The 27,593-nt window shown below is 42.9% G+C and overlaps 1 protein-coding gene across 11 annotated transcripts in view; it reads left to right on the top strand.

The window, feature by feature from the left end:
* Positions 1–26,604, top strand: part of sox6 (SRY-box transcription factor 6) — a 68,029-nt gene extending 41,425 nt beyond the window's left edge. For 9 of the 11 annotated variants that reach the window (XM_047033310.1, XM_047033312.1, XM_047033318.1 and 6 more), the window contains 10 exons: positions 1–60; positions 4,931–5,051; positions 6,891–6,970; positions 12,186–12,335; positions 13,560–13,731; positions 14,651–14,832; positions 19,377–19,482; positions 20,513–20,686; positions 22,236–22,452; positions 23,720–26,604. The exon at positions 1–60 is cut by the window's left edge and continues 9 nt beyond it. In XM_047033310.1, the coding sequence (XP_046889266.1) occupies positions 1–60; positions 4,931–5,051; positions 6,891–6,970; positions 12,186–12,335; positions 13,560–13,731; positions 14,651–14,832; positions 19,377–19,482; positions 20,513–20,686; positions 22,236–22,452; positions 23,720–24,023 (1,566 nt within the window). In that variant the 3' untranslated portion in view covers positions 24,024–26,604. Of the gene's footprint in view, positions 61–4,930; positions 5,052–6,890; positions 6,971–12,185; positions 12,336–13,559; positions 13,732–14,650; positions 14,833–19,376; positions 19,483–20,512; positions 20,687–22,235; positions 22,453–22,874 lie in introns of all 11 variants that reach the window. The other 2 variants (XM_047033317.1, XM_047033319.1) reach the window with 2 other exon arrangements.
* Positions 26,605–27,593: the final 989 nt, after the last annotated feature.

Here is a 27,593-nt window from a genome sequence, read left to right as displayed (position 1 = left end):
CAGCAGCAGCAGCTCCTGCAGCAGCAGCATAAGATCAACATTCTTCAACAGCAGATACAGGTGGAGCCTCTCCCTTTTGAACGCATTCATCTGATGCTGCGCACTGTTTACTACTTGCTTCTCATTGTGTATCTATCATATCACAGTGATGGCATGCCACCACACTCTGCCGTGTGTTCACACTGGCTCACTGTGCCGATGTTTGCACGCTTTGGTGTTTTGCCTCCCTTTTCGCGTGTCTCCTGCGTCTTGTTCACTCACCTCACTATTTCTGAGTTCATCGTATCTCCCTCTCCTCCCTCGCCTGGCCTTATGCCAGACGCACCACTGTTATCGCTCTCATTCCTTGTTGCCTTCGTGGGGTCGCTCCCCCCTCGTTTGTTCTGTGTGTTCATTTGCTTCTGGCAATTCGAAACAGAGACACTGGGGGAAACCTAGAGGTTGTGACCCCTTTCCTTTATGTGGTCTCTTATTATTATTGAGTAATGTGACGCACTCATCCATGGACACACACACACACATACACACAGGCACTCACATACATAGGGTTCATATGTCTACATACTACATGCACACACAGGCATATGCACTCACTCACTCACTCACTCACTCAGGCAGCCACACATACACACACATATTGACCCCTTAATAGACATGGTTATACTTAGATCATTTGCTGTCATTGATCATGTGCTGATCAATACTATCTAATCCCAAGGGTCCCTCCGAGCAGTTCTGCTCCATCACCTTCTCTGTCTATCAACATCCATTTCCTTTCTTCCATTCTTTCCTTTTCACTTTCACTCCATCAGCGCTCTCATTTATAGAGAATGTTTTTACCTTTACTTTTATATTTTCCTCACCAGTTTTTTCATACACACCTTTCACCATGTCCGTCTGCCTTTTGTATGCCTTTCTCCCTCTTTCTCTGTTTCTTAGTCCTGTACATCTCTCACTTCCTATGTCATTTACTATCCTTCTGTATTCATCCACAAAATGTTTGCTTATAAAACAGTGACCTGGAGATTGACATAACAGGGGGATCTGCTTCTCTACCGAGCCCCAGAAGAGCTCACCCTGACTGGGCAAGGTAGTGAGCCAGAGCCCCTGAAGCCCTAGAACTGTGAAGGTGTTGTGTAGTTAACGAGGGATCAGTCTTTAACGGCACCCCCCTCTGACTTTTAATAAAGCCCAGATCTGAGTTCATTAGGCTCGGCCCCTCAGGGACTGATTCCAGGGGAGCATAGTAAAATCTCTCTCTCTATGCTACTGTGTGTGTGTGTGTCTGCACGTGCCAACGAGATCTGTTTTAGAAACAAACAAATTCTTAAGATGCCATAGTTTCTCTTTTAACTGTTTGTTCGACTTCATAGAATTTAAATCTATTATTTGGAGGCCCCCCCCCCGATATCTAGACCACAGCACAGTAGATTGATTTGACATAGGACTTCACACAGCCACCAGAGAATTGACTGTTTACGTCGTGTTTAAAGAGTTTGGCTTCAAACAAAGACACAAAACACTACCCGTCTGGACTGATCAACTCCAGATTCAGAGGAATTCAGGGCCAATTTTCTGAGGCACTGCCCAAGGGCTTCTGTTTGGAGTAGAAATTGTGAAAAATAAATTGTTCAACTTTTCTGTAGAAATACGGCTCTTTCATGTGGGTTTATCTTGATACATACAACTATATACCATCAAGCTAAGTATTATGAAATGGTTGTTTAAGCTATACAGTACAGTAACAGTAGTTTAACTATAAAACACAATAAATACCAGAGACTGTCAGGTGGTAACTGTGAACTTAGGCTAAGTTACGCTTAGTAAGTTCTTATGGCTATCATGTTGTCGTATTATATCGTAATGTTATCATTAGCTTTTTATCACCAAGACAACGCTTTCCATCTATTCCGGAAAAAGGGCATTGCAGAGAGTGCATTGTCACTTTCAGATCATCTGTTCTGGGAGTCAGGGATTAGGTGGAAAGCTGTTTTCAATTGTTGTTCCTTTTCTTCTCTGGAGTGATTGGTATCTGTGTTTGTGTCAGCCTTTCGCTGTTATGGGATGAAGGGAGCAGTTCAAAGTGATGGCAGGTTTCCTGTCATGTGGTTTTAAATGGTGTGGAGGAACAGCAGGAGACTTCAAAGGGTTAAAGGAAAGCTTCCGATGGCCTCCCTTATGAAAGTGACGGGTATGCACGCAGACACACACTAACAAGGGAGATGCACATACACACGTGAGTGCACTGATGGAGTCCAAAACACTCATATCCACACAGACACATATTAACCCCCTTCATCCACTTACACACACACACATGCATGTACTTAAACACACACACAAAACACACAGAACCCTATTCCTCTCCACACACACGCACACGCACACACACACACACACACACACACACACACACACACACACACACACACACACACACACACACACACAGACCCCCTTATGTTTCTCTGCACACTCTCAGACACACACACACTGAGGGTGGCCCTTTGTTTCCCCGTGGTTGACAGGCATGTGTCTTTGTTAAATGCAGCCTCTTAATGGGTCTCATATGTGCTCCATTTCCTCGGGCCCACAAAGGCTCGCCCAGACCACAGAGCCAGGGCCAAGCTAACGGGCTAATTAATGACTGCAACCCGCACTGCCCCTCCTTCTCCTCCTCCCTTTAGTCCTTCCCTTTCCCTTGTTCCTCCTCCTCCTGTTTTCAATTATTTATGTGTGCGCGTGTATTTATGTCCGTTTTGCCTTTTTTACGGAAAATATGTGTTCTTGATAACATATAGCCAACTGTATTGTACAATTATTTTTTCCTGCTATCACTTCTCCTTTGCCCCCCTCCCACAATGTTTCCCCTTCTCTCTCCTTGCGACCGTGTCGCAAATATTGCTGTTTTGCAATTGTTGGCTACTAAATGTCAACTTGTCTCATCCCCAATAGTGGTTACGTTCAAATCGCTGATAACAGTTGCTCACAAGAACTGTCTTATCCCCCGAACCCCAAACTTAAAGGCAGTCTGTCAGGAATCAACCTTGTAGACACAAACACACATGGATCCTCTCTCTGCCTTTCACACTCCACTTTCACACTTGCGTTCTCTGTCTCCTTCTCGCACACACACACACACCCCCCTTACCCCGTACCCCCCCGTCACACACACACACAGTAGGACCATTAATACTGTGTGTGAGTGTGCCTGTGTGTGGGTACGTGCATCCGCATGTGTGGGAGTGAGTACGTTTGTGCGCTGGTGTGTATGTACGTCTGTCTGGTGGGCAGTTGAGGAAGGGGCCCATGTTTTCTTAGTGTGGTAGGGGTGTGGGGGGGGCACACACAGGGCCAGCCCATTCATCCCCCCCCAGTAAAGGGGTCTTTGTGTTTGGGCTGGTGGAGAACCCGTCCCAGCATTCCCAGAGGAACACAATGAATGGAGGATTTTGTCCTGCTCCCTCCCCCACCCCACTCCCGAGACACAGGGTCGTTTTTCATCTCCTTCATTCTTGCTTCGTCTCTCCGTGTCACAAGACACATCTCTCGGTGTGTGTGCGTGCGTGTGTATACATCGTTGTGTCTGGGCCTCCTAAGTGTCTGGGTTAGAAGAGGGAGACCTTGTGGGACCTTGCCTGTGTGTGCTCGGTCGAATCCTGTAAAAACCCGCACAATGTTGATCCTACATGCGTATGGGATGTAGTGATGCTTGTGCAAGTAGATACGACATTCAACCTGTGTGTGTGTGTGTGTGTGTATTGAATTTCTTACTGTGTCCATGGGGGATCTGTCTAGAGACTCTGTCAATCGCATTCAAATGACCACATTCACGCACACACATGGAAGCACACACATCCAATCAAGGGTGGGCTTGTTTGTGTCTACTCTCTGGTCTCCTCTTTACCAATGCTCTTTGAACAACCCTCAGGAGTCACCACATTCAACGTTAACTGCTGCATTTGCCACGCATTGCTCTTGCTTGTTTACAGCAAAATGTTTCCATCAAAAACGTTCTGTGAATGAGCTCCCGAGTAAGAGACAGAGAGGAAGAGGAAGACAAAGAAAAAGAAAGAAAGAGTGTGAAGGAGGGAAATAGAGAGAAAGAGAGACAAATCTTTCTTTTTGTTGGTCAAAATTACAGACAAAAACTATAGTGAATGTAGAAGGTCAAGAAACACAGTGAGAGCACTGGTCCAAGTAAGAAAGAAAGGAGTTTGAGAAACAGATAAAAGGAAAAACGGTGAGCAAGAAAGGGAGAGTGAGAGGGAGGCATGTGCAGAAGAAGAGGGAAGGAAGGGGAGAACCCTAATATGAGACAGACCGAAAAAGAGTGTTAGAAAGAGAGAGATGTGCCTACTCATTAACAAGTTATACACACTGTAGGACTAGTCATAAGGAGGGCCCCCTGAGGGCTATCTTTGATATGCTCCTTTCAATATCAACCTCCCTGTCTTAACCACAGCACAGACAAAGTGAACCCCCCACTTTCAGGGCTTCTTAGCCCAACATGAAAGCGCAGTCATGTCTGGACTAAAATCATTTTGTGGATGCTCTCAGGGGGATATGTGTACTGTAGTTGTTTTCTGAGTTTAGTCTTGCCTTTTTGAATGTTTGATCGCTTAATTTCTGTCTTCCCTTGTGTGTGTGTGATCTATATTCCTTGCCTGATATTGCTTATCTTTTCTGGCAAGCGTGTGTGTGTGTATTAGTGTCGTGTTCACATGGGCTTCATATGATAAGATGGATCTAAAGAGCATGACATGTGCCTATGCGTTCATCTTCAAGCAAGTTGATGTACTGTTTGAGTACTGTACTGTATGTATCGGACTCCTTTCTAATTTCTTCCTCTTTCCCCCTTGTTCTTTCGGTCTCTCTCCCTTTTCTCTCTCTCTCTCTCTACCTGCCTTCTTTCTCTTTCTCTCTCCAGGTACAGGGTCACATGCCTCCACTCATGATCCCAGTCTTTCCTCACGACCAGCGGTCTCTAGCAGCTGCCGCAGCAGCACAACAGGGCTTCCTCTTTCCGCAAGGAATGTCCTACAAGCCAGGTACACACACACATACAAACACACACACACAGAAACATACATGCATACAGAAACATATGCATGTACGCACACATGTTACAGAAATAGATGCAATCCCATGACAGTGTGAGCCAGAGGTACTCAATCCTGGTCCTTGTGCCCCCCTGCCCTGTCATGTTCTAGATGTTTCCCTGCTCCAACACACCTGATTCAAGTGATTGTGTCGTTATCAGGCTTCTGCTGAGCTTGATAATGACCTATTGACCCATTCATTTGAATCAGGTGTGTCAGAGCAGGGACACATCTAGAACATGCAGGGCACGGGGGCACAAGGACCAGGGTTGAGTAAACCACTGGTGTAAGCACACAGACACACATGCCCACAACCTCACACACACACACCCACACACACACACACACACACACACACACACACACACATACATGCAAACACATACACACACACATTCACGCACACGTTTTCAAAACATCATACAAACCCATAAGGTCAGCAGATGCTACTTTTACCCATTCTGGCATCCAATAAGTTACGACGGGCCTCACACACATTTCTCCTTTTTAGCACCCCTGTCGGACAGAGAACCCTGTCGTTCCTAATGAACTGTGTCAGGTCAGGAATGTTTTTGGGAATAACCAGGAGATTTCGACTTCCCAGTGGTTCACATCAGGAACAATAGATTGGATATGATGGGGGAGAGGAATGTCTCTTTTATGATGTGCTGAAAGAGAGCGTGTCAGTTACACAACACATCTCCAACATGGAATTTCACACATTTATACACTCTCACACTGTCTGACATACACATTAGCATGGTTGGATGGCACATAGAAGTCGTGGATGGTCATATTCAAAGCATGTATACAAACACACACACACGCACAGACATATGCTGGGCAGATAAGCACCCACCAAGTGCAGACATGCACCCACATACATACAGACACACAAACATGATCTCTTCTTCTCTCCTCTCTCTTTCTCTCACTGTCTGTCTCTCTGTCTTTCACTCTGTCTCTCTCTTTTTCTCTCTCCCCAGAGAACTTGCTATCTAGTCACCACCTGCTCCTTTTCTTCTCCTCGTCCTCTTCACATTCCATTCCTGCATGCATACCAGGCACACACACACACACAGACACACACACATGCTAACAAACACACACACACTTATGCAGCACACACTTATTCAACATGTTAACTAACCACAATCAACAACATAGTCTAAAATATCTCTCATCAATTTTTGGGAAGTGGTAGGCAGTCAGAGGTGTAGGGGTGCGATATGCACACAGTTACAAGACGGACAACCGGAACCAAATGCCTTGATGTCTTTTGTGCACAGATCCGTGGATGTGACTGTTCACATTGGACACAAAAAGCCTTTTAAGACAAACAGTAGGGGTTGTGCTGAACATTCTGGGTGCCAGGTTTTTAAAAAGCCTGCTGCATTCATGAACGCATCTAAATCCAGGGCCGTACTGCTCTCAGTCGGAGTCCTTGACCGCTATGATGGGCCGTTAGAGCTTGTCCACGCACCTCAGAGTACAGCGACGGTATCAAGAGGCATTCACCTTTGATAATGCTTGAACTCTTTAGACTCAGTTTGCTCTGGCTTTTGAGCAAGTCTCTCCCTAAGGCCCTTTTGGAAAAACACTGAATAGCTGTGCAGAAAAACAAGTTTACTTGAGCGATTGAATCATTTTTTGATAAAGATTGTGTTCTGTAATACAAGGCAGAACATCTGCCAGCAGTGAAACAAGTTGGTACCTGTGAACTCCCTTTGACCTCACTTTTTCGAGAGAGCACAAGTATGTAAGACTTTTGTGTTGTCTTTCTGACAGGTGACAACTACCCCATGCAGTTCATTCCATCCACAATGGCAGCGGCCGCTGCATCAGGACTCAGCCCATTGCAACTACAGGTAGGCCCATTAGCCACTCCTGATGTCAAACACTAATGACTAAAAAAACATTTTCTCTGCCAAGTTCTAAAAAAGTTCTTCTGAGGTATTGCAACTATTCTAAAAACTAATTACATATATTGTAGGCCACACACCATCTGAAGTCTTTATCACACTTCACTTTATTAGGTACATTTAATGTTTTAATAGATTGAAATTCACAACATGCTAACAGACCTAGCACCACAACACTGTCAGTTAGCTAGCTTCCTTATCAGAAACTTGTCAATTGAGTCAAACAAAGGCCAATATGATTAATAGCTGTGGAATTCCGCCCCCACCAGCACAACACCTGGCACTGATAATTCATCATCTTTTTATTAGTGCTTGACACCTGTGGTTTAGAGAACAGCACTTACCAATAATGGTTATCATAGAACATATTCGCCAAAGAGAAATGAAGAACAAAGTCCCTCAAAGGGCGTTGGGAATTCAACAAGAAATCTCTTTCACACCCCTCCCTCTGCACCTTAACAATACGAGAAAACAACATTTCAAAAGGCCTTTCACAGACAAAGAATTTAGCCTCAAAATGTCAATCATCATCCTGTTATCTTTGCCCTGCTGTGGGTTTTTAAACAGTTTTATCTCAGTTTATGTAATGTAAGTATATTTTTCCCAAGCCCTCATTAAATGTTATTGAGTTAACAGAGCGGTGCACAGTGTGTGGAAGCGGAACTGTGTTTTCAAATATGCAGAATACCTCCACTTCTGGCTATAGAAATGATCAAAGCAGGTTGTGTGTGTGCAAGGGGGGTGGCTGTTTGTGTGTGTAAATGTATGTGTGTGTGAGTGCATTTCTGTGTGTGTATGTCTGTGTGAAAGATAGTGGGAATTTAGGAGGATGAATGGTGTCAGAGACATGTTGTCATTCATATTTAAACATCTCTGAGAGAGAGATGGGAGAAGGAGTAAGAAACCTGAATGAAAGGGGAAAGGAAGTTCATCATTACATTGCTTATTCAAGATAGAAAAAAGGCGCTTGTATCTATGAGAGAAAAGGGATGATGAAAAGAATAGGACAAGTGAAGATAACGTCTTATTTTAATCTACAGCTTGTTCATGTCAGCAATGTTACAATGTTACCTCTTGATTCATTTCCAAGTCACTGGATGTCAAAGTCCAAATCTTTCCATATAAGGCAGATGTCAGAGGTCCAATGTGGAAACAATGTGGCGAGAAAACAAAACACAGGTTATGGTACATACACTGACAAAGGTTGCACTATTATTAAGTCCCATGGTCTGTTTGTGGCCATAGGGGTTACGCAGTAGTGCTACCGAGTCTCTCTCTCTCTCTCTCTCATGCCAGGCTCTGCTCTACTCATAGCTCTGCCTCTTGAGAGACGAGACACAGGAAGTAAAGAGAAACTCCCGGTCTTAGTTACAGAGAAAGGTTTTAAAGCAAGCTTCGGTTAGACTCATATTCTTGTGTTAGGGCCAATTTGGTCTGGCAATGTGTGTGTTTGTGTGTTTGTGTGCATGAATGGCGTAAGTGTGTGTGAGCCTTTGGGAGCATGTGTGTTTTCTGGCTCTGAATATGTCTGAAGAGCAAGGAGTCATTTAACAGCTGGCATTGAAGGAGGAGCTTGAGAGGCAGATGTTTGCCCAGATTGGCACTAGTGTCCTGTGGCATAACCCCACAACCTCTAAACAGCTGGACGGGCATCAACCAGCCTGCCCTGTATACTTCCCTGATGGTCAGTGGGCAGTCACTGCCACGATCAGAGGCCTGCACATGGGCCAGACTGTTTAGGTCTGTGAAGGGAGCAAGGTCACCATCACTGGCCCTGGAACAGCTGGGCTTCAGCGTGAGAAATCTGAGAAATAGGTAAAGAGATAGCGGAGAGGGGGAGAGAGGTGGATAGTGGAATGGAAGTCAGAGGCAGGGAGAGTTTAGAGTCTGACAAATATGGTTTACGGTCTGTAAGGAATGAAGATTGAATGAGAACACGAGAAAAAGAGAAAGCGAGATGCAGGCATTTTGCTGAGATTCCACCACATTACAAAGAGAAGAGGATGAATCGTTAAAGTTGTGTTTCACTAAGACAAGGCAGACAGGATCAAATAATGGTCAATAGTTTTTGCTCATTCATGACAGATAATGGCAGTATAACATTTCAAGTTATCTTTATCAGTGTGGGAACTTTGTCAGACAATTGTTTCCAGCTCTTCTAACTGGTGGCTCCATCAACAGGACAGTCCAAATCAAGAATGAAGTCTTTGTATGGTACTAATGCGAGGGAAATACAGTTACTTTGCAGACATTCTTGTTGACATCACAAGACGTCTCTCCCTGTCTGTATCTGTGTCCTATTTGCCATTACTTTCTGGATATATCATAACCATAAAGTTGAGGATTCGCTTCACAGATTTGCCAAAACGAGGACTTTCCCTTAGACTTAGAAATTCTAACAGCATTACAACTGTCCCAATGTTGATGAATTACAAGATAATCATAGAGAGAATCAAATCCAAAGTTATAGATTGTGATGGCCCATAGATTCAATCCATAAAAAATGTTAAAGTAAGGGATAAAAGGAGGAACACACACACACACACAAACCTTTAAGTGCTGCCTTTAGCCCTTTATCAGTGGGAGGTCCAGTCAGCTGGCAGCCTGTCTATTTCTTCCGTCTTTTCCAACCTGCTGAAAAAGGGAAAACCTCATTCGTTTTTTCCCTACCACCATGATCAATAGCATCCACAAGCTAAAAGAGACTAGCTAAGGGGATTCTTTATCCAGCCCTCTCAGGGCAGAACAGACCACTGGGAAATGTAGTACAATGGATCAGTCCTCAAGCAAACTGTACCCAGGTCACTACAGACCTTTCTTTAGCATATTATTGTGCTAAGCTGGCTATCAAAACCAGAATTGGTATTACATGGCGAAATAATAACTTGTATTTAGTCAAATTAGCACTAACAGGCAAAGCCCCTGTCAAATAGATGTGTGGCAAGGGTTGTTTCTTATGTCTGTTTGTCAATTTGCAATTTAGGAAATTGCGGCATTGTCTTCCCTCCGGGGTTGCTGAGTGGCAACAGATCTGAAAGGGTTTGTTTACGTTGCACATTAGCCCCTAGTGGCTATCGATCTATAACTGTCACTGAGAGAAGGGGGGAAAAGGCCTTTTCTGTTTCTTTTGTTTGTTCGACAATTCCAAGGTTGTCCAGCTTTAACTAGTGTGGCAAACATGATCAATGTGCAGTGAGTAATCAAGTGAATGCATAACTTGTCAATGCGAGCTTAAAATATTTTTTTTTTGATGGATACTTTGCAAGTCTGACTGTACTCTGCTTGTTCAACACTGTATGATGTGGGTTACTTATAAATACTATTATTTGTAAAATTTGATATGGAATATATAATTGTAAGGAATAGCTCTTAACTGTGTGTCATTTTTTTTCTATATTAATTCTCTAAATAAAAGTGTAGCATTTTCTTGCTACAGGTTTGGTCTCCATCTCTGTCACCTGCATGGTATTATTTAATGGAAACATACAAGAGTATGTTGAATGTGTGTGTGTGTTACGTATATACAGTGTGCCTAACTCAGAGACACCGTACTCCGACTGTAACCCCTCCTTCCCCCCCCCCCCCCATGGAATCTGCTGTCCTTACCACTGTAAATCGTGAGGTGGAGTGATTGACACTTAAGGACCTCACTGACTGTTGTTGAAAATACATGCCTGTGCGGATCTCATATCGCCAGCGATTGGGGTAGACACCCCAAGGAAAATGAGCGGTGACATCAGGGTTTTCTTTCACAGTGAGGCCCCTTCTGTTTGTATTTAATATTGCATGGGAGGGCTGTCCGACTGCGCTGGGCCCCGACCGCGGAGTCTGGCGTTGCGTCTGTAAGCAATGGCAGCGGTCTCGTGTGTCGGCTCCCTCCTGGTCCACGGACTTCTGAGAACTCCCAGGAGGCTTTGCAGTTTTGACTGTGGGGAAATTGGATCTCACAACACAGAGGCACCGTCAGAGGAGAGAAAGAGAGAAAGACTGACTGAGCATAGAGCAAGATAATATCAGAGGAAAAACAAAAAAGAGAAAACCAGAGTGAGAGGGAGAAGCAGGGAGGAACAGAGAGAGACAGAGCACGCAGCAAGGTGGGGATGAGAAAAGAAAGACTACAAGAGAGAGGGAGAGGAATCGTGGAGAACGGAGAGACTGTGACATAAGGAACATTGACTAGAAGATGGAGGGAGAGGAATAGATAAAGAGAGGGATAGGAGAGGAAAGTCAGGCAAGCATAGCATTCCAAGAATAGAGCCTGCTGGCCATGTCCGGATGGTTCTGCTCAGGACTTGATTTTTGATATATGCTCAAATGCTTAACGAGATTGACAGTGTTTACAGTGGTCCATCTGTCTGGAGCTTTGAATTAGAACGGGACTTCAGCAAGTTGACATCCAACCAAGACTATGTTTGATTTTTGGTGGGGTTTCATCGCTCTAAGAATCCCTCTGCTACACAACGATTGTGTGTCGTTTGTCACTTGTTCACGGGGTTTTGAGGTTTTTCTTATTGATCTTATGCTTTTAGAAAATACTTTAAATGAATGAAACCAAAATGTTAACTGTTTAAAAGATTTAAGTGTATATATGAATCAATGTGCAGAATATTTTGTGAACAAACATGTTCATAGTATCACAGCCGTAGTTGGGTTGATACTTGCACCCTACTCCTTCTTGCTGTGTACTTACGAAATACATGTATTAAATACTTACAGTTGGTACATGTTGCTATTTAAGCCTCACCCCTACTACACTTTAGACAAAACAGAAGTTCTAAGTTTTTCTAGAAAAGTTTTGGTGTGTTTTGGTTAAGCTCATGTGTCTATGTGTGTGTTCCAGAGAGTGAAAGAAAGAGTGAGAGTGTGTTATGATGTGTATGTGCTTGTCCGTGTGTGTGTCTATGTGTGCATGTGCCCTTCTGTACGATATGTGTGCGGCTTGTGGCTTTGACACAATGTCAGACCTTAGACAGGATCCTTCAAACCGTGCAGAAACAGAGATAGGAACGTGGTACATTATGGACTATGTAGAGAAGGCGGGAAAGAGATGAAATGAGAGAATAGAAGAGAGGAAGGCCATTGATTAGCAGCTGGCTTGTGATGTTAATGATGCTGTCAGTTTTTTAATAGTTCTTTTCTGGTTTCTTCTTCCTTTCTGAAGCAGTTGTACGCTGCCCAGCTGGCCAGCATGCAGCTCTCTCCCGGAGCCAAGATGGCCACCGTCCCTCAGCCACCAAACTCTTCCGGGCCACTCTCACCCTCAACCCTGAAAGTGGAGAAGAGAGCGTCAAGTCCCCTCATCCACATTAAGGTCTAGAATCCATGTTAATAATGATCCACATTAAGGTATACAATCCATGTTAATAATGATCCACATTAAGGTCTACAATCCATGTTAATAATGATCCACATTAAGGTCCACATTCTGCACAATCACTGACTGTTTAAAATATCCTTAATTATCTGTCGAGTCAAGCTTTACCTTGTGAATGGAGAGAAACACAGTGAGGACAGACGTGTTGGTTTTAAGGGTCTAAAGTTATTGTTTTTGAGTGAAATGGCCGTTATTGAATCGTTTTTTGAAATCTGTCTTCAGATAGAGAAGTTGACTGTGACACCCATCAGAAACTCACTCTGTATCGACACAGAAACACACTCCATCTCTCTTTCCCTCCATCTCTCTGTTGCTCTCTCTCTCTCTCTCTTGCTCTATCTTTCTGTAACACACACACACACTCACATTGACATTGGCACTGGCTGCCGTTTGGCAAAGCCCCAACCGCTTTACTGCCGAGAACCTTGGAAAGTGTGCACATCATCTTCACTGGAACCAGCCAGTAATGGAGGCCATGTGGGGTACAGCTGCAGCCAACATCACAATAGACCAGAGTCTTAGCACAACCACAACCACAACCACAACAGTAGTGCTCTTCCCTCTGTCCCCCCTCCCCTCCCGCTGCACCCCCACCCTGCCATAATTCCGTACCACCCACAAACTCCTTTCGTCAAGCCCTCCACACACCCTCCCTCCACTTCCAACTACATTACCCAGGGCCAGCTCTCAAATGAGATATGTGCATTTGTTTAGCGCTCCCTCCTCACACATGAAGCCCCAGTCAGGCTGTTGTCGAGCTGCCGTCATTGTTTTTTCTTTCCAGTCGCTCCTTTTCGTTCATGTGAGAACGTGTGGTCATGAACCTTTGATTAGAAACAGAGGAGACCACTAAACAAAAGTGCCTCTGGCGAGATAAGTGAACATAGAAGAGATCCCATGTTCAGTGGTAAATGGCAAAGAAGAACACCCTGTGTTTTGATCCAAATCGATTTACAGTTTTGAAAACCTGATCATTTTCTTTACTCAAAACATTTGAGTCAACTGATGAGTTTCAGTAAATAAAAGACCTTGTTCTCTTTAATTACGTGCAGGTAATATAATGACAGTTAAATGATGCGTCGACCTCATGCCATTTCTACAGTGAAAACTTGTTATTACTGATTATCACTGTTTGTCTCAACTCTGTCTGCATGTTTTCAGGAGGAAGGATCAACGCAGCCCCTGAACCTGTCAGCTCGGCCTAAGACTTCTGAAGTCCTCCGTTCCTCTACCTCGCCCCCACACAGCCTGTTCTCCAAGACCAGCCCTCTAGGCCTGGGGAAGGGACGTGTCCCCAGCCCCATCTCCAGCATGGGGAGAAACTCCTCACTAGGTAGGTACCACACACACACACAAACAAGTACACAAGCATATACTCACACATTAAAACACGTGTCGTGCGGACACAATGCAAGCTTAAAAACACACTGACATACACGCAATCAGCAGCCGCAAAAACCCACCTCCATCTCGTCCACCACACACACACACACAAACAATCCTAGCATACTCCTCCTGTCAGACACAGGGAAGCTTCAACCCATAGGAGGCAACATTTTTTACAGGCCTCTAAAGCCCTGTATTTAGTCCCAATGAAAACCTAGGCGGCGGAAACAGTGAAACACAGCACACGTTATTTGGTTTTTAAGAGCTTCCTCACATCATTGTCTGGCCTGGGCTAAACCTTTATACCCTACCACTGCTATCTGTTATTAAACCCAATCCAAAGCCTCTCATTACACCAAAACAATTTCACTCGCTCCTCTGTGCAGCTTTGAGGACACAGCGCTTGCCTTCCTTCCTATGCTATTTTTTCCCCTTTTTTTATGGCCACCCAAGCATACAGTTACTTCCTCCTCATCTGCTAATTAAACTAGCAAGGCGACGGAAAGTTTGGATCATTGGTTGTTTTGTACTTCATAGTACACACAAGCTTCAAAAGCGTATTTACTGTACATAAATTAGGGGTGGAGGGGGCATTTGGGGTAGTTGAAAAACAACCAAAAAGGATGGAAAAAATGGATGCATCATGTTTAATTATACTGTTTAATACTTTCAGACTTTTACAGATTTTTTGTTTTACAGTAATTACATGTAGACATTCTTCAACATGCCAAAAGGAGATGCAACATTTGATTCATACTTAGAATATAATGTTTTCTGCCTGGCCTTTAAATACATTTCACACACGACTCTGATTGGTTGGCTGCTGTGTCAGTCTTAGTAACAACCCTTCCTTCCCTCCTCCCCAGACATTCTGTCCAGTCTGAACTCCACAGCATTGTTTGGGGACCAGGACGCTGTGATGAAGGCCATTCAGGAGGCCAGGAAAATGAGGGAGCAGATCCAGAGGGAGCAGCTTCACCATCACCAGCAAGGCTTGGAAGCCAAGCTGTCTGCACTGAGCGGCATGACTCTTAATAACGGCAGCAAGGTTAGAAAGCACATGCACTTGTGCGCAATCGAAAACGATATGCAAGGGCTTACATACACACAGGAACACATGATCACACTCACTCTGGTCTCGCAGTACTTATTCGCCAATTCTTACATGCAAAAAAGAAAACACTACGATGTTTTGTCTTCTACGACTGGAACCGTAGCCAGATTCCTTGAGATACTCTCCCCTAACATCCCCGGCCACCCAGAAGTCAATAGCTTTGAAGAGGCAGCAGCTGGACCAGTGACAGTAATGGTTTTGGTCCGTGCGTGCGTGTATGTGACTGAGTGTGCATATTTGCGAGTGTTTATGTGTGGGTGCTTGTTAGCTTGTGTGTGTGCATGTGAGAGCGTGTGTGTTTGAGGGGGGGTTTAGTCCTGCTCCCCTTATACGCTCTGGGCTATTAGCCCAATCAAACCCTCAGTCTGGGGCACATGATTACCCAACACCTCCTTCCTCTGCTAAATCCCAACCCTTCATTCTTTGAGGTAAATGATTGCCTCGTGCCAGAATGATGCCTATCCTCACAGGAATCTCTCACCCACATCTTCAGTCAGTCAGTTAAGTCAGTCACAGCATCAGAGGTGAAACAGTTGAAAACAAGAAATTATACCATCATCCTTAGAGCAGTTAATCCCATGTTGTCAGCGGAGATATGGTTCATTAATATTTTATCTATGGCCATTTTAAATGTCTCTGTTGGTATATACCACTGGAATATTTAGACTGGTAGTTTGTTTATCATTAGGGTTAAATCATCTGGGATATTACTCAAAAATATGTTGTCACCTTGTGGACTCTAATAAGATGAAACCTATTTTGAAGCTTAAAGTAATTACCCATATCCTGTCATGTTTTGCATTTAATTTTTCTTGCACAGATTTAATTTTACATTGATCATTTAATTCCATCCACTATACCATACATTTTATATACTTATACTACACATTAAGAACTATATCAATCTTCAAATAAAGTGGAAATTGTTTCCAACTGAGTCACTGTATGCATCCCGCATTCCTCAGTTCTCTTCTGAGTGTGGTGCCGGACCTATATTTTCCGACTTTATAAGAACAAACCTTGTAATGCAGTAATTTGGTTTATAGCTTCATGCCTCATAATAAAGTTCTCGTTTGGAAACTCTGAAGTAATTGTTTCCGGATAGAAAAAGACAGTAGGCTGGTGTTTGTTGTATGTTTTTCTTCGTTACCTAACAACAACTCAAACACACTTTTCTTTTGCGTGATGTCATATCAGATTCAGCTCTATATGCCATTCACTGTTCAGGTTTGTCAGTAGACAAGAGTAGTGACTCCCATCTTCCGACTCAGAAAGACTATGCAGAGTACAGCACTTCTGCATGAACTCTAAGGTGACAACTAATGTGAATAGAAACTGCATTTTGTTGGTGGAGGTGTAATGTGAAATCCAAAACATAGCTTTGACATCTGTTGATATGCAGTCAAACCTGATTAAGAGTCAATTATGTGATGCTGTTTGCTGTGGATGTGGGAACAGTTATGAGCAAGCTCGTGTTTTTGTCTGTTTCTTGGTGTGTGTGTGTGTGTGGCATCAATCTTCATTGTGCTTACAGATAGTTCCCCCCACTATGATAAACACAGAATGTAATCTCTGCTTCGGTGTGTAGGGTGTCTGCTGCAGACTCTGAGTATTGGCTGTGGTGTCTTGGCACAATTCAGGCCTTGGCCATGTTAACGTCATTATAGCTATGGACAGCTATGCCCAGCTATGCCCAGCTAGCAAATGGCATTGTTGAGTATCACCTTACGCTTACTCTGCTTCCAACACGTCCACAACTGCCAAGCTGGCTGAAATAGCCGCTGACGTGTGTCCAGATATGTGCTCTTGTGTTTTCTGTGTTTCTGTGTGTGGTATGGTGTATGCAGGTTACAGTGTGTGTGTGTGTGTGTATGAGAGAGAGTTGTGTGAGTGTGTGTGTTTTCGCATGCATGTGTGTGTGTGTGTGTGTGTGTGTGTGTGTGTGTGTGTGTGTGTGTGTGTGTGTGTGAAAGAGAGTGAGAGAGAGTAAAAGAGAGAAAAAGAGAGTACATTTTGGCCAATTCCAAGCAAGCTGTCCCGGCCTATAGTTCTGTCTTCTTCCCACCACAGAGACCCAGAGTACTTTAATCAAACGCTCTGTCACTAAGCCCACTTAATGCTGACAGTAGTTGACATCAGCTGTCATGGCTGCTCTTGCACTCAGTGGCAGCTTCTTTGTATGCCACACAGCAGGAGAATGGACATTATGGGCAACCATAAAGAAGCGGGGGAGAGAGGAATGGCTAGAGTTGAAGCCATGCCAGTCAACACACTGCCGGTCTCTGTCGTCTCTGCAGTGAGACCTGGAAGGATCTGTAGAGCTATTCACTGGTTGTCGGTAGCACTCATAGTCACTGTACTGTATGTTGGAAGTGCGGCGAATTTCTTTTTCTGTGTAAAGTGTATACCTTCTGCCACTAGCAGATTAAATGAGGTTTCAATAGATACTGCCGTGAAATCTGCATTCTGGGAAATTAAAGGAGGAAGACGAGAGGGGTGGAATGGGAGAGAAGGAGAGAGCTTGAGGGAGGTCCTCCATTTTAATGGGCGCAATGTAGTCTTGTCAGGATGTATTGGGATGAGGGCAGAAGGATGGAAGGAAAGGGCAAAGAAAAGAGGAAAAGGGAGAGGGAGCAAAGGAAGGCAGACCTTTCTACTACTGCAGAAGCCAGTAAACGGTTGCAGGTCAGTTGGAGCAGGGTTGCCAGGACCTGTAACCGTGGTAATGAGCTCAACACGCTGCTGATAAAACTCCCTGGCCTGGTGTGGTGTTTACAGCGCTGCCATGGTGATGCTGCAAGTCGTGGAGGGTACAAGAAAGGAAAAATAAAATTAAAAAAAACTGCCAGAGAACAGAAAGCTTAGGCATAGAAATTGTCGGTATAGATGGAGAAACTTGTTGGATAAGCTTCTATTCCAATAAAATAAATACACCATTTAGAAGCCTTTCCTTTAAGCGGTTTCAGTGTTTGCACAGTGTAGGGACTGTCTTTCATAAGGCATTGCATTTGCAATGTTTGACTGTGGACCTGTTGCCACAGACAGACTGAAAACCATACAGACGTTTTAAGAAAAAAAAGTATTGTCTGTTTCTTTCAAGGTTCAATACACTATACAAGAGGTTTTCATAATATATTTTTTTACTGTTTCGGGGAGTCAAGGTCCTAGAACCTAACTCCTTTCTCTCTCTCTCTCTCTCTCTCTCTCTCTCTCTCTCTCTCTCTCTCTCTCTCTCTCTCTCTCTCTCTCTCTCTCTCTCTCTCTCTCTCTCCTCCTCCGTTTATAGCCCTGTGCAGACTCTGTTCAGATTCTGTGGTGCGCGTGGCGTAGCCCAGGCACACCATTACTTCACCCAGCAACCATGCCTCCCCAACAAAATGCTTCTGTCACCAGAATAAGGAGGAGTTGAGAAAGGAAGAATGAGGGAGGGATGAGGATGTGTGGTGATTGCGGATGGGCCAGTGCTTTCCACCACAGTTTGGGAGCGTGGCAAGGGTAATTTTAGATGGTGGGCGGCAGACGGCATGCTGGACTCATTTGGATGGAGCGGGCAGCGAGGCAGAGGGGTGGTGAGGCAGAGGGGTGGTGAGGCAGCAAGGGTGGAGGAAAAGAGTCAGTTTACATGGCAGCGCTGCAACTGAGTCATTTCTCTTTCATTTTCAGAATTTCAGAAAAGAATGTATTTTTCTTGTAATTTTGTTGATATTTTTTCTGTCTTTTCTGTCCTCGTTTACACCTCTTCCCCCGTACTCCCGTTTCCTGTCTTTCAAAGCTTTTCAGACTCTCATAAACAGGTCATGTTAGAAATGTTAGTATTGTATTGGGGGAAATTGTATTATAGTATTGTTGTCGGTAATCATTCATCACTTAACTTATTGATTAGGCTAATCATTGATATTACAAGAGACTCATTTCTAATGAGTCGACAAATCCTACAAACTTTCAGTAAAGCGAATGCAAGTGAGTCTGAAATGCTCTCTCTCTCGTTCACACATACACAAACACATCAGTGTGTTTCGCCATCATTAGCAGAGCTCAACCATCCTACTAGGAGATCACAGGAATAGTCCAGACCTTTGATCCAAAGACACACCAATTACTAATACAACTGCACAATCAAAACAGCTAAGCATGCTTACCCTATCAAAGCAAATATGTGTATGTGATAGTTATAATTTACACTTTTGATACTTCTTTTTTTCAAAGCTGAATGAATGCTATCTACAGATTTACTTAATGGTTTTCTTATATAAACACGCATAACTGTGATGGTGTTGCGATGATGATGATCCCCTGTATTTTTATGACGGTTATTACTGTATGTATGTTACAGTAATGTGTATACATGTATATGATTGTTGATGTATATTCAGTCATTTGTATTAACATGTATTATGTATTTGTTTCACATTCATTGTGTGTGGTTATCATTCCTTTGCAGTAAACTTGTAACGTGGAATGGGCTTTGTGTGTTCCAGGAGCGCTTGCACTTTGAAAGTTTGGGTCAGCACTTGGGGAAGCTGGGGGAAGAGGCCAAGATGGGTCATCGGGTCATAGACCTGACCAGACCAGAAGATCTTGATGGTGAGTTCACCTTTCTTTCTCTTTCCTTTGGTACTTCCATTAGTTTCATTTGACTACCTTTTGATCTAACGCCCTTCTTTTTCTGTCTCATCCCTCCCTTTTCCTGTCTTTTACCAAAATGAAACACTCAATTGTGTGTGTGTGCATTTACCCTGGTTTTCCTGGTTTTCTTCCTGGTTTTCTTCCTGGTTTTCCTGGTGACCAGGGTCACATTAGAAAAAGAAGACAAAAACAATATCTAGGTAGATGGAAATCAGAGAGGAGAGGTTGCAGAGGGTTAGGTAAAAGTGGTACCATCCGGCCCAGACTAAATGACACCAGCGACCCTGAACTTTGGGGCCCTTTGGAGCAGTGGCGCCATTTATGTGGCTCTTTCATTGTGACACATCTGTGGTGGAGACAGAATTAACCAGTCAGTCTACACACATGTATTCTCCAGACCAAAATATTTATTGTGTCCTATGCTGTTGCCTCAGGAAGGACACTTTCACCTGCCAACAAGGTTTACACTCTGTTTTCTTTAATCCATCCTTTAGAAGTGTTTGTGCCTCGGACAATCTCATCCAGCATAAGTATGCAAACAGAAGCAGAGGCTGTAGAGAGGGACATCGTTTCCTTATTTTTTCCTTGACTCAGATCCCACCTGTTGTCGATAAACCTAAGTGTTTACAGATGCAGAGGATCGAGGAGCGGTCATTGCGGTTCAGTTTAGAATAGCCGGTGTAAACAAGTGTGTGTCTAAATGAATATGCTTATTTGGAGGATCGGAGATGAGGTTCGTCCTCATCCCTATGGCCCAAGATGGGGCTTCACAGCTGGGAATGCGCCTGACTGTATGCCCTTCTATCCCAGTTTTCCTCAAGCTGGCCCACCTGTAACGCTGTACCCTTTTTGTCCAAAATTACAGATTACATTACAAGATTTATTATAATAATACCCATTTTTAGTATGGCTCCATAGCAGACTTTTTCAAATTAACGAAGATAGAGATGAGATTCCAATTTTGATGTAATTCTGTTTCCATCCACAGGGAGCGGTACTACCACAGAGGCACGAGTCTTCAGGGAGGCCAGGGGCCGGAACAGCAATGAGCCCCACATCAAGAGGCCAATGAACGCCTTCATGGTGTGGGCAAAAGATGAAAGGAGGAAGATCTTGCAGACCTTCCCCGATATGCACAACTCCAACATCAGCAAGATCCTTGGTAAGGTGGTGGTGAAAGCCCCCTTAAAGGCTTTGTTATTGGTCAGTTTTGCCCCTCATAGGCTTCGCTCCACCAATCGTTGGTAGGCTCCACCTTTTGTCAGCTTTCTTATCGATCAATAGAACCCTAATCAGCTAAGTAGTTAAAATTGATGTTTCAGTTAAGGATGTGCTTAGTTAACTATGAGTTTAGTAGGACAGCTCCATAAGGTCCAGCTCCACTGTGGGGCACTGAGTTCTGTGATGCAGCGCCACATTTTGGAACCCATAGTTTATTCTACTATAGGCTGTGTATATTTCTGTGGGAACATGAAGGGACCAGTATGCTTGCTCCCTCAACACTACAGTACGTTTATCAAGGAGGGTGTGTGTGAGGGTGTTTCAGTGCTGGTTTCTCAACACACAGAGCACTGCTGTAAGACCTTGACTAGGGTGATGGATGTGTTCAGTTAAAAAAAGTGCTTCTGTTGATACTAACCTACCTGACACAGATACTCATTCAAACGCTAAGCTTAAGGGCTGTGCATGGCAGAGCTACTTTCAAGGGCTCCACTGTCCGACACAAGAGTCCAATATGCACACAGACTACTGTATGTAGATAAAATGCCTGGTTGCAATGCGTAGGAACGTTTTTTTTTTCCAGGTGGGGGTCCGACGAGTCAGTCTTACAGATACAGCTTTGTCCAAGCTTAAACAGAAAAGCCATTTTGACTCTGTGGAATTGCTTCTCTGGTTTTGGTTTCCAGCTAACAGTGCCCAAGTACTGCAAATTATTTTAACAGACAAACTGAACACAACCAGTCTGATAATGTTTTCAAGCTTTACGTGTAGCACATTGGTACCAGTGTGACCTACATGAAATGCTCATTACTGTAACAGAATAATCTTCATAGGGGTGACAATGAAAGGTCAAAGCACTTGGTCATATTCTATCCATAGAAGACTACGGATATTTACTGAATAGATGTTTGTGGCAATAACAGGAAACGCCTGAGAAACGACCTGTAGAGAGAACAGGAGAGGATGAAATGCATGTGTGTGTGTGTGTGTGGTGGTGGGGGGGGGGTTAACACAGATACAATAACACAGCTGCAGAGGAGGCCTCTGCGTTATGGAGTAAAAATGCATCCATACTGTTTCCTGAGCTCAAAGAAGAGCTTTTTAAAAACCCTGGTAAACACAGAGAGCTAGTCATGGACTTGTCTGTGTGTGGGTCCTGTAGAGTGTTTGTATAATAGACTGTCAGAATGCTACACAGATGTGCTGTGTTCCGGTAGTAATGGCTCTGGCCACTTGTCCAGTAAGTTGGATCGTTATATGAGAACAAATCATAAGTGCACAATGTGACATTCTTCTAAAGACAAGACTGAACTTCTTTTTCAAACAAGCTTGCTTGCAAAAAAAACATATTTACAGACATATTTTACCGTAGAGGTTTAACATTTTACATTTAGATATTGACATGTCAAAATGTCAAACTCATGCTCCCCTTAAAAACATTCCCTACAACTCTCCTTAATCGTCAAACGTGTTTCAATCATCCAATCCAGGCTCTCGCTGGAAGTCCATGACCAACCAGGAGAAGCAGCCATATTATGAGGAGCAGGCTCGTCTGAGCAAGATCCACCTGGAGAAATATCCAAACTACAAGTACAAGCCCCGGCCCAAAAGAACCTGCATCATTGATGGGAAGAAGCTGCGCATTGGCGAGTACAAGCAGATGATGCGCTCGCGACGACAGGAGATGAGGCAGTTCTTCAGTGTGGGGTAAGAATAGGTTCAATTTTATGGGGACACTTTGGAAAGGGCTTCTAAGTTATAAGGTATATCTGGATGTATATGGGTCTTAAGTGTCTTTAGTGCAGCTGACCACACATGGTTTGAAATTAATTACTTGTATAATTGTTTTTTAATCCCCTATTGAAATGCCTGTTGTACTGAGCTCTAAAAAAACTCCCTAATTTTAAAACTGATTAGATTGAACTGAAAAAGTCTCATCCAAGGGAAACAGCCCTTTTCAAATCTACATGGAAACTAGTACAAACAGGGTGAACAATTCAATGGCAATGTTTTAATAGATAACAGCTGTAGATGTGTGTAAAGTAATCTTAATGGACTGTTAAAAATATTTACCAGAAGCAGAGCTTTGAATACGAACGATTTTTAATAGTTGTCATTTATTAAATTAGGACACTGGCTGGGTGCTTGCGGCCAGGAGAAATTGGACACAGCCATTTTCTTGCGGGATGTGAAACGTAAGCAGATGTTTGTGAAGCACAGAGAGAGAGACAGAGAGAGAGAGTGAGAGAGAGAGAGACAGAAAGAGATAGGGAGAGTGGAAGATAGAAAGGGAGGAAAGAAGGAGGAGGGTTGTTGGTAGGCAGACGTCAAAGTCATAACTGTAGCCTATGTGTGGCCAAGTGCAAAAAAATCAAGTGATTCGACCAGACTGGACTTTCAGTTACAGCATAAATTGCACAAGCTTCAACGCAATTCAAAGTATAACCAATTCTTACACCCAGCACCATCTAATGAAAGAGCATGTGATTTCTAAGCTCCTTAATGATAACAAAAGGGTTCTGTCAGAAATTGTAAAGTTGATGTCAACGGGAGCAGGGAGGAAAAACTGTTCAATTTTCTTGGTTCATGTTTTTCATTTGAAGAGCCAGATGGCTTTCTTGAGTAATGTGTGTTTACCTCCATTCCATCCAAATCCTATTAGGTTATTTAGCTGTCATTGACATAGCTACTGTGTACTGACAGAGGCTCTGTAAGCCATGCCTGAAGATGAGAACTGACACAAATAACTTATTATTAAGTAGGTTAAAATGTCATACTCCATCATGCGCTCTATAATGAATTTGGTCATCGCTTATACACCTCTTCTCTTTCTCTCATTCTGTCTTTCTGTCTCTTTCCTGCTCGTCCTTTTCTTTTCTCCTGACAACGTAAATGTTCCATCTCGGTCTCCCACTCTCCCACTATGTCCTTCTTTCTCTCTCTTCCTTCCTCCTTCACTCTGTCTTTCTCACAGGCCTCAGCCACAGCTTCCCATCAGCAACAGCACAGCTGGTGTCTACCCAGGTGCCATCGCGATGCCATCGGCCGCGCCCTCTCCACACTTGACATCAGAGTGCTCCAGTGCGTCGGCCAGCCCCGAGCCCACCATCCCTGTCATCCAGAGCACCTTTGGTATCAAGCCAGAAGCGGGCACCTTAATGCCCAGTGAGCCAATCAACGGAGAGGACGAGATGGACATGTATGAGGACTTTGACGAGGAGCCCAAATCAGACTACAGCAGTGATCATGAGACGAGGGAAACTGTCAGTGCCAACTGAGGTGCTCCGTAGAAACACCTGTTCTTTTTTCTTTTTTCTTTTTGGAAACAACACGACAAAGACCGAGACAACATCCTTTTCAGGGTCTGAGCGTGCTCCCGGGTGTGGAAGCATGGATGTGTGAAGCGAACACGCTCAGATTTCTCAGTGGGATGAAATGAAACTGAGCATGCTTAGACTGCTGTACCTGTACAGTATCTGATCAGACTGATCACACTAAGACACCGTTTCAGAGGAGAACGCTAAGCATTCTAAGCATGCTCAGATGCCTCCAAACAAACTTACACAGAGCACGCTCAAGCGTCCTCCTGATATCTGACTGACAGGAAGCATGCTCCTCAACTTGACAATCAAACTAAAAATAAAGCAAGTGATGATAGAGAAGAGGAAGAAGAGATTAGTAATGTGTATGAAAACAACATTTTAGTGGGTTGTTTTTAAGGAGTATGCATGGATTTGAGGCATCGGAAATTGGTCTTTGACAGCTATTGGTCTTAAATGTTTATTTTAAGTGTGATGAAGTTTTTATTATCGAGTATTTCCTTTTTGGGATTTTTTTATTTTTATTTGAGGAGACATTTTTCTGACAGGTTTCACTACTTGTAAAACCTTGGAATGTCAGAACTTGAAATGTTAAAGTTAATATAAAAGTTAGTATTTGTAGTCTTACCTATGTTTTCCTAAGTACAGTACGCCTACACGTTTCTTGACAAAATGCTTACAATATGTTACATTACTGTTAATGATGGGGTGTATAGTCCCGGCTCAGGTATGTTGTGCCAGCTTGTGAATGTGTTTTTTGATTTCATATGAGCGAGTGGTAGAATTTTTTTTTCAGACTGACATCAAAACAAGGGGCAAGAAAATCCTTGTATATTATTGTTAATATTATTGTTATTGTACAGTTTTTATTCAAATGTGCCAAAACTACATTTGCATCCATCTAACATATTGTAGTCTTAATTTTTTTAAATGCTGCAAAAAGTCTTACACAATCAGTTAGTTCTGTCTGATGAATACTTTTTTTTTTTTTTTTATTGCTGGCTGCCCCAACCATATAGTAGGTAGAGCTCAGGGAGGACATGAGCAGTTCTTTGCTGCTTGCTCAGTCAGTGTTTTGTAGTCTGATCCAATTATCTCTGACGCCCCCTCTGGTGATGTCATACCTTTAGAAAGCCTCATCTACTCCTTTTTGATTCTGTGTCCAAATTTTCAAGTCTGCTGTATTACGTAGTGTTAACTTCAGCACTTCCCTTCCTTGGTTTGAATGAAACTGGCAGGTGGATTCATGTTGAAAATGCCTAAGATAAGAACAGTATAAAAATGTATACTTTTGTGAAAAAGTGTGGAAACATAGGATGCAGGGAGAGCCTGGTCTTTACCGCCTGTTAATGTTTTAATATGCAAATTTGGCTGTAATGCATTTGGGGCCAAAACAATCAAATCAGCTTTTTTTGGTACTGTACTCCTGTCTCCTGAGTTTATACTGATGTTTAGATCTAGTGTCACATTTTAAATAAGCAGCTTTCTCATTGTCTCTGGTTTGTGTAGAGATTGTGAATATAATGATCTGCAAGTGACTCTGCCCATCTTAATTGACAATAAGTCTTAAAGTTGAACATTTGGAGTTGGCTTTTGAGTAAGCTCTTAAGTAACTCAGTTCCCAAGTAATGATGAGGCCGACTATGTGTCCTTTACTGTATCATACATGGTTACTTAAGACAAACCAATACAAAATGGGTTTACAATTCAACTTCCCTCATTAAATGACAAACCAAATCTTTGGTTTTTCAGGAAATTTTTGTTTGAAAAATAGTTCAACATTACCTCTTGCATATTTAATAATGTTTCTGTAATGCATGTATATATTTTTTTAACTGATATGTCAAGTAACTTAGAATTATACATTTCTTAGTTGTCACTCACAAGATCCTGTTTTAAATTCTCCTCCATTTAGAAAATATTTCAAATTTGACACCTGTTTTAAGTGGTTTGGAGCAACTGCAGTATGTGTGCTGGTTGGTTTGTCTTTGATTTTGTATGTCCTAATGACCATGTTAAGCAAAGCATTTGTTAGAGGAAGACTTGTATTGAGTTTTATTTTGCTTGCATCACAGAAGAAGAGTTAGTGTTCGCCTCATGCATAGACATTGTTTAAAGTGTCACACACATCATAAGCACTGGATATAAGTGGTATTTTTCAGTACTGACTAATGTGAAATTGCTGTTAGATGAACAACAATACAAATTAAAAGACACACACGTCATCGATTTGGACTCGTGAGAAGATCTCACGTTTGCCAGGTTTGAGTAAACTGTCATATATCTTTTACTTTTTAAAGAAAATCCTTTGTTGTAGCACCAGCGCTGCCTGAAGGGTCATGAGAAAATAAGTTGTGCCCTACAGATGGAAACACTGGTTTCCCGTTCGCACACATTTGTGTTAAATATTGTATTTGAAATTTGATTGTGCGTTTTAACATTTTATTGTATTTATTAGCCAGTGTTGGCTCTAAAAGTGTCAGTACAACTTGGTGAGATAAGACAATCAGAAAAATAAAGACTGAGATTTCCTTAAAAATTTACTGTTTTGGTGATTGACTCGGCTCAAAACTTGGCTCATTAATATAGTTCTTTTCTTAATGTCCCATATTCACCTTTTGATTCTGAAAATCAAATCATTCAAGCGAATGCCAAAATGTACCTGTCTGTGATCAACCTTGGGCAAAGTACTACAGCTTCATGTTTTTCTAGACCCCTGGAAAATAAATGACCTAAATGGAATTGCTGTCAAGCTGTGACCATGTTAAAAATTATGAACGTTGCTTCACAGAAAAAGAAAATAAAGCGAATATGTCTTCAATTCTGTCCATCTGCAAAAGTGAACCTTTGAACCTTGCTCACACTGTATGTGACTGTGTCATCCATTTTCTACACATAGGAAGCCATGTATAATTTAATATTTTGGGTGGCTAATTACAGAAACTGTGCTTTATTACTCCATTTCTCCATCTAACAGCAAGTGACTGTCTGTGTGTGTATAGTTGCATACATGTGTGTGTGTGTGTATGTGTGAGGTAACACCACACATTCTCACTGTACTGTGGAGTGTCGCCGGCGCCGGTGTTTGCTCTATCCAGTCTCTGCTTGAGTAGGAGATGGAAAACTCTGCCATATGCAGCCACATAATAAATCTCATTGTCATTCCCAAATCATCTGCAGTGTCTCTCTTCAAGGGGCGTTGGGAAGTTTGTCACACTGTGAGTGTGTCTACATGCTTGTGTGTGTGGCTCCTGGGAGCCATGGATGAAACCAAACCTGTGCCAGTGCCATCTTAATCTTGTTAAATAAGTGAATCATTTACGTTTCCCTTTCCACATGATTTATATTTTACCATTTACTGTCAGCAAATAAAACGGGATTATCCAGGAATGCAGATGTGCATTTCATTGTATAACTCTGCGTGTGTAGTGTGTAGTATGCCTGTGCATTTGTGTGTGTATATGTGTGTGTGTGTGTGTGTGTGGAGAATAGGGTCAAGAGTTTTTGTTCTCTATCCTACTAGAAATG

This window comes from Hypomesus transpacificus, chromosome 14 (genome assembly GCF_021917145.1).
Source record: "Hypomesus transpacificus isolate Combined female chromosome 14, fHypTra1, whole genome shotgun sequence".
NCBI classification, from domain to species: domain Eukaryota; kingdom Metazoa; phylum Chordata; class Actinopteri; order Osmeriformes; family Osmeridae; genus Hypomesus; species Hypomesus transpacificus.
Note: the sequence above shows the minus strand (reverse complement) of the source record. Positions and strands in the feature narration are given on the sequence as shown.